Source organism: Hemibagrus wyckioides, linkage group LG03, assembly GCF_019097595.1.
Source record: "Hemibagrus wyckioides isolate EC202008001 linkage group LG03, SWU_Hwy_1.0, whole genome shotgun sequence".
In the NCBI taxonomy this organism is placed as follows: domain Eukaryota; kingdom Metazoa; phylum Chordata; class Actinopteri; order Siluriformes; family Bagridae; genus Hemibagrus; species Hemibagrus wyckioides.
In genome coordinates, this window is record NC_080712.1 from 12110687 (window position 1) to 12122826 (window position 12140).

At 43.5% G+C, this 12140-nt stretch overlaps 1 protein-coding gene across 1 annotated transcript in view; it reads right to left on the minus strand.

Annotated features, from left to right (window-relative positions):
* Positions 1–12140, minus strand: part of bmpr1aa (bone morphogenetic protein receptor, type IAa) — a 35311-nt gene that overhangs the window by 7532 nt on the left and 15639 nt on the right. Inside the window, exon 3 of the mRNA XM_058386836.1 lies at positions 6753–7036. Coding sequence (XP_058242819.1) covers positions 6753–6822 — 70 coding nt within the window. The 5' untranslated portion in view covers positions 6823–7036. The remainder of the gene's footprint in view (positions 1–6752; positions 7037–12140) is intronic.

The window sequence follows — 12140 nt, forward strand, 5'->3', positions numbered from 1 at the left end:
AGTAAGACTGCTGCAGGCACTTCCTCTAGAGCATGACTCCACTCTAGTCTTTCCAGTCCAGACATGTCGGTAAGACAGCAAATCACTCCCTACGCGGCTCTATAAAGAGCTCGGAGGCATAGCAACATGGCGCTCTGCTCCGCCGGTAAACTCTGCTCTCAGATGTCATTACTAGCCTGTCTGCTTTTTTTTTTTTTTAAATCACCCTGGCTTTCTACATCCATGTGTTGCTGCTGCTGATCTGGAATTCTGGTCGAATTCTACTCATGGAGCTAATTTGATTAGGGCTCAGTGATTAAATTGCGACGGAGGGAGATAAAAGAGCCTCTGTTGTGCTTCAGCTCATTTTATAACTTTGCATGCTGGTCACACACACACACACACACACACACACACACACACACACACAGTGATGGTCAGAGCTCAATGGCAGAGCAATAAAAAGTGCCATGGTTTTGTAGACACCTTGTGCAATAAGCTTAAATAATCATTACCTAATGCAAATTCTGCATGAGCGAACTGGCAGTCTGCAGTCAGTTTATTTATACAGAACAATTCAAACACAATGGATTTACAAAAGTAAAAGACAGTAGTATAAATAGGGTGAGCAGTGTGCTTAAACTGAAAATTCTCACAAGTGCACTTCAGGTACCTGGACGATGAACTTATTTGACTGAAAAAACAACAACATGTGGAATGTTGGGCACTTCATGCACTCAACACTCGTAGCTTAGCTTACGTAGCTGAAGAGGGGGTGGAGCTACCAGGCACTGACGCTAGATGAGAAAAACATTTTTCAAAATGTCTAAAGACACTTACAAATATCTTTTAACTAAGCTCAAGTTGTGCAATTTATTTTTCAACACTGTAAAAATTCGCTGCATTCTGCTAAAGCTAACGGTGTCAAGTTACCCTTCAAAAATTCATACACTAGAGTACATAGTGCATAGTGTAAAGTAGGTGATTTTGGACGCAGCTAGAGTTCTGGACACTGATGCAAATCAGTCCAGATTCTGTTGGCTTGGCTCCCATATCTCCCATATTAACTGGCAGAAAAGACTGCTCTGGGGCACTTATGAGTGCTAACTAACACGAGTGCATTCCGAGAGTCAGTTGTGAAGCACCTACACAAAACGTGTAAAGCTCATCAGGTTTGGTAAGTGTCACTGAGTGAAAGGTGCAGGAACAATTAAATCATTATAAAATTGCAGCAGTCTAATAAACACACAGCTGGACCAACACACTTTTTTTTTAATTAGTTGGTGTGAAAAGACATTAATATATAACAGACCTACAAGAAGGAAGAAATTAATGGTCCATCATGTTGTCTTGAGAACTTTACATGCACTGATAACCATCTCAAAAGTCAAGAAGCTTTTTATTGTCATTTCAACCATATATACACCGTTCAGGCATTACATTATGAGCAGTGACGGGTGAAGTTAATAACACTGATTATCTCCTCATCATGGCACCTGTTAGTGGGTGGGATATATTAGGCAGCAAGTGAACATTTTGTCCTCAAAGTTGATGTGTTAGAAGCAGGAAAAATGGACAAGCATAAGGATTTGAGCGAGTTTGACAAGGGCCCAAATTGTGATGGCTAGACGACTGGATCAGATCATCTCCAAAACTGCAGCTCTTGTGGGGTGTTCCCGGTCTGCAGTGGTCAGTATCTATCAAAAGTGGTCCAAGGAAGGAACAGTGGTGAACCGGCGACAGGGTCATGGGCGGCCAAGGCTCATTGATGCACGTAGGGAGCGAAGGCTGGCCCGTGTGATCCGATCCAATAGATGAGCTACTGTTGCTCAAATCGCTGAAGAAGTTAATGCTGGTTCTGATAGAAAGGTGTCAGAATACACAGTGCATGACGGGTCAGGGCAGTAAAAGGGGGACCAACACAATATTAAGCAGGTGGTCATAATGTTATGTCTGATTGGTGTAGCTAATGCAGTACATAGAGAAATGAAACAACATTTCTCCAGGACCTTTTGGTGCTACACAAAACATGACAGAGCTACATAACACAGAGCTAAGGACAAAGTTGTCCTAGCCACATAAAGTGCACTGTGTGCAACCTCGTGCAAACAGAGCAAGACAAAAGACAGTGCAAACAGACAACACTACTGGATAGATACAAAAAATAGCGCAGATCAGTATATCTTCTATAGTTCAGCATTTGTGCAAAATAAGAGGATTGTAAACAGTAGTTATTGTAAGAGAAAAACAATCAGAGTTCTAATCATGCATCTGCAAGGTGCTGCATCTGGAGTATGCACAATCATCAGCACAAGTACAGCTAGACTGTCTAGACTTCACATAAGCACTCAGGGAAAGTAAATTAGGTTACTTCTATAATCGAGCTAGCCAACAACCCTTACACAATAGGTGGGCTGGTCCTGATGCCAGGCTGAAGCAATCCCTCCTCTGCTGCTGACGATTCTAGTTCAGACCCGGCCACTAAAGCTGAGCGGAAAGTTCGAGTCAGGAACAACCTGGATAAGGTATCTAATGAGCCAAAACTTAAATAAAACCCCAAAAAGGCCTCCAAGTTTCCTCTCACTAGCTCAAACTCCCACTCACTACTGAGTCACAACCCCAGAACTGTCCTTAAACAAGCAGAGCCTCCTTGGCTTCCTCTTGCATCTATGTCATAGAGCTCTTGAATACTGGACATCTTCCTTCTTCCTTTTATTAAGGTCATGCAGTACAGCTCATTTCAATTTGTATGCGGACACAATGAGCACCAGTTTAAATACCAAGGACAGCTCTGAATGTGACTGTCAGTGTGTGAAAGGCTGTAGTTTAGCAAGGCCAGGATCTCTGTACAGCAGGAAGCCAGTGGAGCTCGTCATGCTGACAGAAATGAAGACATTTTACTTGAGCCAAGTGGCTGTTCTTTGATTGGCTAGAGGTTGTGATGGATGGAGCCAGGAAACGTCTGAGCTCACGGCCTACACACACACACCACACACACTCAAACACATGTGGGCTTCATTCGGCTGCAGTCACGGTGGAGTCTGAGGTCTGGCACAACACCCTTCCCCCATAACGAGCCTCTCCATTTACTGCCAGACACACACACACACACGCGAGGAAAAACAGCATTTGAGTACTCTAAAACTAGAACTCTCAATGTGGGGTTTGTGAAGCAAAGCCAGGGGGCTCAGCAATTTTTGAAAAAATTTTGTTACAGTGGTGGAAAGCACAACCCATTATTATAAAAGTTACGATGTTGTTGTTCAATTGATTACATTCTTTCACGCAAAAATATTAAATCTGTTTTCCAGGTGATGGATTTTTCCACCGCTACACCATATTTGACAAAATTTAATCATGGAATTTCTGTAAAATCATCAGGCAGTATGTCCAGCACCAGTATCATGGACATCCCTGATTCAGGACTCATGGAATGAGGACTAAACTTTCATTATCAAGTGAGTTGAAAGTGAGTGACACCATTAAGGAGTGAATATTTCCTGAGAACAATGGTCTGGAAATGTCCATGCCCTGCAGCGAATCGCACAGTGTTATACAGGAAATAGTCAATGTGCAAAAAGGAAGAGAGAGCGACAGCAATCGGGGCCAACAGCTTCCTCTAGAGTGAATGATGGGGGATTTGGAGAAAAATGTGGTTTATTAGTCAGTGAACATGACTTGAGGGATATTCTAGTGGCACAGAGAGTTTTCACACTTGAAAATGTGCAGCTTTCGGCATGACCTCTGGTATGCGCACGTTTTCCTCTCCAAATCATTTCTAGTATTTCTTTTAGTTTTGCTCTAGACTGGTAGATTCATGTTTACCATCAAAGCTACTTTCAGTAATCAAAGCCTATAAGAAATTATTCCATTTAGTAATTGTGAAAATTACCAGATTACATGATGATCACGTTATTTGAGGAGCAGCCTGGGGAGTGGACAGGTTTCACAAATCGTGTGAAACCAGTTTACACAGGTGAAGCAAAATAACAGCTTTCACACTCAAATGAACTAAAATAAACAGCCTCGTGTTGTCGGAGCTCAGAGTCCCCCTACTGGGTGGGCACACTACTGGGTGGTTCTGAAGTCTTCTCCAATTACCTATTATTACCAAACTTACAAAAAAACTTCACTAATCTATAAAAATAAAATAAAGAAATTTCCTCAAGCTTGAAGCAACCAGCTTTATTTTCATCAAGATGATCCTTAACAAAAATAACACAGAAAACGGCACTCAAATACACAGCATCAGGCCGGACGTGGTCAAGTCAACCCCCTGTACAATATCCCCTCTATTTATATGGACATCCTTACCTCTCGTACATGTCTCATGATTGTTTTGACTCGTTTCCTGAGAATTACTATACCCTATAAAAACAATCCCTCCTTCCGTCTGTCTTTATTTTAACTGATGGCCCTGTGGATACCAATCGCTGACCTTCAAGTTAGACACAGTGCTGTTCATCATATCTGTTCAAGTGAGCTCCGCCTTATTATTACAAGTGTTAGTGTCGTATATTAATATTAGTTACTACTAATGGTGCCAGGAATTTATTTATTATTATTATAATATCCAATACACTTGTATAATTGTATTGTGAGGATCATTGCAGTTACCTGACAATTTAATTATTTTCTCCGACTCTTAAGGGAGGATGCTATTCTTTATTTTCTTACTTACTTGTGACTTAGTTGTTTAAACTTATTTGGTCTTCTTATCGATGTTATGGCTCTCTCATTTACAGTAGCCTGTTCTTTTTGGTCAGTTTACCTTAACTTACTTAACTTTAACGTAAACCAATTTTTACTTAATGCACTATCACGTATCAGGCCATAGTTTCACCACATCGACTGTCATTCACTTCTTTATACAGAATATATAGTCTTCTTCTTCTTCGTCTTTTCCTTTCAGGGGTCGCCACAGCAAATCATCTCTCTCCACCTATCCCTATCTTTTACATCCTCAACACTTACACCCACTAGCTTCCTATCCTCATTTATTACATCCATATACCTCCTCTTTGGCCTTCCTCTTTTCCTCCTGCCTGGCAGCTCCATGTCCAACATTCTCCTACCAATATACTCACTCTCCCTCCTCTGAACATGTCCAAACCATCTTAATCTGGCCTCCCTAACTTTGTCCCCCAAAGTCCAACATGAGCTGTCCCTCTGATGTCCTCGTTCCTAATCCTGTCACTCCCAAAGAGAACCTCAACATCTTCAGCTCTGCTACCTCCAGCTCTGACTCCTGTCTCTGTCTCAGCGACACTGTCTCTAAACCATACAGCATGGCCGGTCTCACCACTGTCCTGTACACCGTCCCCTTGATTCTCGCTGAAAATTTTCTATCACACAGAACTCCCGACATCTTTCTCCACCCATTCCATCCTGCCTGCACCCGCTTCTTTACCTCTTTCCCACACTCTCCGTTACTCTGGACTGTTGACCCCAAGGACTTAAACTCCTGTACCTTCTTCACCCTGTAATCTTAATACAGTATATATGGTGTTTTCCTTTTTTTTTATACACAGCTTACGGGCCTACGGTGTTTTGCACCCTCATGCTGTCATATGAGTCTCGTTTCTTACTGTTGTCATATCTGCGGACTGTTATGGCTTTCTTTTCTCCTATGCGCAAGGCACACTCTGTTCGTGGCTCCCTATCTATTTAGCGAGGACATATACGCCGGCCATGTTGACCGACCTTTCTGACCCGCTTTCTTTTCTCGAATTTGCTAGAAACGTGGACATTAGATGTGGTCATTATATATACTATTTTAAGCTACTCCTAGTTATATATGGTTATAACTTTTGCCATAGCTAATAACTCCTAATTGAATTGCTTAAGCACAGATTAAGATAAATGAGATTAGATTTGATTTATCTTAACTGAGTACATTTAAGAATGAAAAATGATCGTTTGATTTAATGATTAAAGTAGATTAGAATCAGATTTATGAAAATGAGTACATTTTTCAGAAAAACTTCGACAGTGTCCAGAATGAAAGCACAAGCTTGGTTGGTGGTTGGTTAGCGTTTGTAAAATATACAATGGCTAAATCACTACAAGTTGAACAAGTTACAAGCAGCCAGCTTCATAACAGCTTATCTTGTGGTAACTAGCGAGCGTTCTAGTGTGCATTCCCAAAGGCAACAGCACAGCATGTCCTCTTTATGGGCCTCTAGCAAACAATGTTATCAGTTGTGCACCATCATAAAAAAAAACAAAAAAAAAAAAACACTAAAGCATAAAAGTGTGTCTCAGACTTTACAACAGCTATGCCACTTTAATAAGATGCAAAGAGTATCACAGTATTTGGTTTCAGACACTATATTGATGTGAAACTTGAACGTATACAGATGAAAGTCTAATAATTGCATTGGCGACTGTTTGGCTTATAGCTTTTGAATCATGTGATAATCGAATAACCGAGGGATGTCCCAACGTAATCGAGTTATCTTTTAGAAAAGGACTGAACGATATGCATCTTCTCATACTCCCCGCTGGGGATCTAAGGACATGTCTATATTAATCACGCATTACAGATCATATCATTACAGTCAAACCTACCTAATCACAGTGAATGCACACAGCACTGCCATTACAACACTCTCCCGCTTTAATCTGCTACTTTAACAAAGGCCAGTCACTGGCGCGAGTTCAAACTCAGCATATTTTATAATACATTTTATTCTCCTGATCCATTACTAGTGACTCAGAGCCAATCTATTTATAAAAAAAAATTAAAACAAATAAATAAAAAGTGTCCTTACCTTTAGTCAGAGGGAGCAGTAGAACGCAGACTTCAAACAGCATAATGGTGAATAAGTGAAAGCGGTTCATTCTCAAACAGCCTGGCAGCACTTTTGGGACAAGCACTTGTAACTGCAGATGTCCGTGCCTCTGTGCACCAGCACTGATGGAGTTGACCAATAACGAGTAGGCTGAAGAGCAACAGTGGTGTCCTTGGCAGATGACTGGAGAATGCGAGCAATGAGGGTGGAATTTCACTAGAATCTCAGAGCTTTGCTCTTAAAAGATCCTCTAAGCCATGACACTATAAAAGACACAGGAAAAAAAATACAATTCAGGCAAATAAAATGAATACATTATGTTCCTACCTGTACACAATGCTTAGTCATGACTACACCGAAGAGACCCTCAGATTGAGCTTTGTTAATTATTAAGAAGGTACATGATTGTTTGACTTAATATTTATATTAGAGGTGTGTACCTTTTCTCCTACAAAAGAAATATACATTAAAATCAGCCAAAGGACACTTCTACTTCACAAGAATAGGCATACCATCACAGGGACTGATGGGCACAGGGGGCACACCATCACAGGGACTGATGGGCACAGGGGGCACACCATCACAGGGACTGATGGGCACAGGGGGCACACCATCACAGGGACTGATGGGCACAGGGGGCACACCATCACAGGGACTGATGGGCACAGGGGGCACACCATCACAGGGACTGATGGGCACAGGGGGCACACCATCACAGGGACTGATGGGCACAGGGGGCACACCATCACAGGGACTGATGGGCACAGGGTACACACCATCACAGGGACTGATGGGCACAGGGTGCACACCATCACAGGGACTGATGGGCACAGGGTACACACCATCACAGGGACTGATGGGCACAGGGTGCACACCATCACAGGGACTGATGGGCACAGGGGGGCACACCATCACAGGGACTGATGGGCACAGGGGGCACACCATCACAGGGACTGATGGGCACAGGGTGCACACCATCACAGGGACTGATGGGCACAGGGTGCACACCATCACAGGGACTGATGGGCACAGGGTGCACACCATCACAGGGACTGATGGGCACAGGGGACACACCATCACAGGGACTGATGGGCACAGGGGGCACACCATCACAGGGACTGATGGGCACAGGGGGCACACCATCACAGGGACTGATGGGCACAGGGGGCACACCATCACAGGGACTGATGGGCACAGGGGGCACACCATCACAGGGACTGATGGGCACAGGGGGCACACCATCACAGGGACTGATGGGCACAGGGGGCACACCATCACAGGGACTGATGGGCACAGGGGGCACACCATCACAGGGACTGATCAGCAGAAGGGGCACACCATCACAAGGACTGATGGGCACAGGGTGCACACCATCACAGGGACTGATGGGCACAGGGTGCACACCATCACAGGGACTGATGGGCACAGGGTGCACACCATCACAGGGACTGATGGGCACAGGGTGCACACCATCACAGGGACTGATGGGCACAGGGTGCACACCATCACAGGGACTGATGGGCACAGGGGGGAACACCATCACAGGGACTGATGGGCACAGGGGGGAACACCATCACAGGGACTGATGGGCACAGGGGGCACACCATCACAGGGACTGATCAGCAGAAGGGGCACACCATCACAGGGACTGATGGGCACAGGGGGCACACCATCACAGGGACTGATCAGCAGAAGGGGCACACCATCACAGGGACTGATCAGCAGAAGGGGCACACCATCACAGGGACTGATGGGCACAGAGGGAACACCATCACAGGGACTGATGGGCACAGAGGGAACACCATCACAGGGACTGATGGGCACAGGGGACACACCTACACAAAGACTGATGGGCACAGGGGACACACCTACACAAAGACTGATGGGCACAGGGGACACACCTACACAAAGACTGATGGGCACAGGGGACACACCTACACAAAGACTGATGGGCACAGGGGACACACCTACACAAAGACTGATGGGCACAGGGGACACACCTACACAAAGACTGATGGGCACAGGGGACACACCTACACAAAGACTGATGGGCACAGGGGACACACCTACACAAAGACTGATGGGCACAGGGGACACACCTACACAAAGACTGATGGGCACAGAGGGGAACAGCTTCACCAGGACTGACCAGATCAGATACCCTGATTCATAAGGACGAATGGAGCTTTCACAATCAGCCAGGGCAAACTGCCTTCCTCATCTCACAGATACCCATGATTTCCTACTGTTGCTCTGACTGAAAGGAATAAAAAAAAGTAACACTTTTTGTCCTATTGCTCTTGTTGGATCCCTAACCAGAGATGGCTCTGTGGCTAGGCATAACTTTGAGATTTGAACTTGGCATGTCCAGACAATGAGGCAATTTTTTTTTGTCGCACCACTCAGAAGCACATGAATACATCTTTTAAATCCAGAACAAGAATTAAACATTTTAATTAGGTTATGACAAATCAACACTGTCCAGGTAAGGAAGTAAAAAGAGAGCGAGCTTTCAGACATGGGAAGACACCATCTCTGATCTGAACTGGACAATGTTGTCCATCACGGTCTCACCTTTATTTTGCATCACTGCCCATTTTTCAGACTTCACCCCACAACCCGTCAGACTGGCGCTATTCTTAAACACTATCAAATACGCAACCTATTTGTTCTAGGATATTTCACAATTACCAGCACTAGCCCTATCCAGCGTTAATAATATGATGTGTCTGTTCCCTTGTAAGCATCTATGTCTCTCTGCAATTAGTGGATCTGAGCAGAGCCTCGACCAAGCTGACGGGGTGCAAATTAGTGGCAGAGTGGGCTGGTGTCTGTCACTTTTAATTTGCCCGAGGGAGACAAAGAGCCCCGACCTGTGCCCCACTTTTCACACATCCCTGACTGGATAACAAGGGAACAAAGTAGGCCTCCTCAAGGCAAGGGGACAAGACAGCCATCCTGCCATGAGGCACCTGCCAAGCATCATGACAGGATGGGCTCAAAGTCTGCTCTACAGTATTAACACAGATTCTGAGGGTTGCCTCTAGGGTGAGTTTTAACCTCTTTGGAAAAGTCATACGAATAAAAAAAAAATTAGGATTTACAAACCCCACACTTTTAAATGACCTTTCGCACTGTGTTTACAATTTGACTGAAATTTATAAGTTTAATAGAAATAGAAGGGGTTTACATGTGATCAATGGTGTTTACTCAATAATAATCCTGTGTTATATGAGTTTCTGTGTACGTGGCCTTGTGCAGGCTCTTCGAACAGAACATCTTGCTCGGCTTTCGCAAAACAGAGTTAGCAACAGAGAATCTGCAAAAAAAAGGAAAACATCTGGTGCCAGCCAAACTCTTTGAATGTTATCAGCAATAACTGATAGTAGGTGAGGCTGATCCTCGTACGGAACCTTGAGAGTATAAGAGAGCGCAGAAGGGAGGGGGAGTTATCTCTGCAGCGACGCAGGCTTGCAAACTGAGTTTCTGAAGACACCGTTGAGCTCAATAAAACATTTTTCTTCGTTTGACTCTGCTCTCTGTGACTAATGATTTTATATTTACCTTAGGGAACAAAATTTTTATGACACCGCAAAAAAAACAAAACGTTAGAGCATGTGGTGATGTGAAATGACTGAAGATTGTTGTGGTTAGCTGAGGAACAAGACAGTTAACATCACTGTGGTGTTTTGGCAGGGATGAGCTTTATTTTGTTAAATGGCACTGAAGATCTCTGAATGGGGAAAGGAATGTATAAAGAAAGCATCATAAAATAAGGAATCTTGACCATTTTCTGCGTTGTTCTTAGTTTTACTCCTAATCCTTCACCTCCAGTTCAGAACCTGCTCCCTGAATAAAAAAAACATGTCTAATGTTTCAAAAGAGAACAACAACAATGGGAACCACCAGAGGATTCAAGTCCATATCTGGCAGAGTGAAAGGTATCTACATGTGACATCTAAGATTTCTGAGTGTTTCCATGTTGTTCATTATTATGCAGTACAAACGGAGCAGAATTGCACCCTACCCTGCAGCATTTAGTGCTGGATGTAGCATGACACGGGTACCAGGATCTGAATTGAAATGAGATCAGATATACTCACAGTAGCCATAAGATGAAGTGACATTTCTGGTTTATTCTGCATCAGTCACCTTTTCAATGTATTGAGTCACTCTCATTAAAATGGCTAGAAACAATAAATCCCTCACCAGCATTTTTTCCTCATTTAGAGCCTGTCATGTTACTGAGAAATTCCCCTGTTCTGTGCACAGCTCTGTGTAACGCTGGCTATTACTAACCATTCACACTAAAAAATTGCTAAATGAAATCTCTTACAGGAAAAATATATATATACACATTGTAATCAGCACTACTGTGAGAGCTGTTATATATATAAATATATATATATATCATATAATAATATTCTTTATTACATTTTTTTAACGCTAAAATGTCTACAGACTTTTTTCCATTTATTATAAATCACTAAAAAAAACAAAAAAAAAAAAACAAAAAGTACACTATTAGGAAAATACACATCAATATAAATAAATGAACACTGTCCAGGTGGAATAGTCACTGTGCAGCACATGGTGCAGACATATCATCTCTGGACAAATTGGTCATCACTAGCTCTCCTTTATTTTTAAACATAACACTATTTACAGGATACGTCTCATGCATCATAGAAATGCCTGAAAGAGCCTTGATATGATACTCATGTCCTATCATACAAACCTAATCAAACGCAATCCTTCCATCACATTACCTTCCTGAATGGACCGTAGTGAAGATGCACAGTGTTAAAGATGGAGTTTAGCGTTTCATTGGAAGTTCGCTGGCGCCATATGTTTCTGTAAAAGGCCTCGTAATCAAAGAGGGTATTGTACAGAGTGACCAGGGTTCACCTGCAGAGAATCTTATAGCCAGTCATTGATGCCTAGCGATCCTTAGGGAAGGAATATGTTCTGTGTGAAACGATATACTATACAGGGGGAGCCTGAACCTGTTACCCACTTTTTAAGTTGGTGTTTTAATCATCATGCTGGTTTACACACGCATACTAACAATCAGTAGTGAGCGTGCCCAGAATTAAATCACCCACTAGAGGTGTGAACATTCAAAAATGAAAGATTTCCATACAGATTTTTCTCTCTCTCTCATTACTTAAGCTGAACCCTGCTGCCTACCCAGCATGCTCTGGTGTTGGTCTCCGACCTCCTCTCTTTAGCTTGGCTTGGCATGAAGCCCTGCTCCCTCCTGAGGCCCCTCCTCGCAGGCAGTGCTCAGTGTCCTTCCCTCCGTGGCGGCGTCCTGCCTCACATGCCTTTCAAGGCTTTGCTGTGCTTCATGGCAGACTTTCTGGC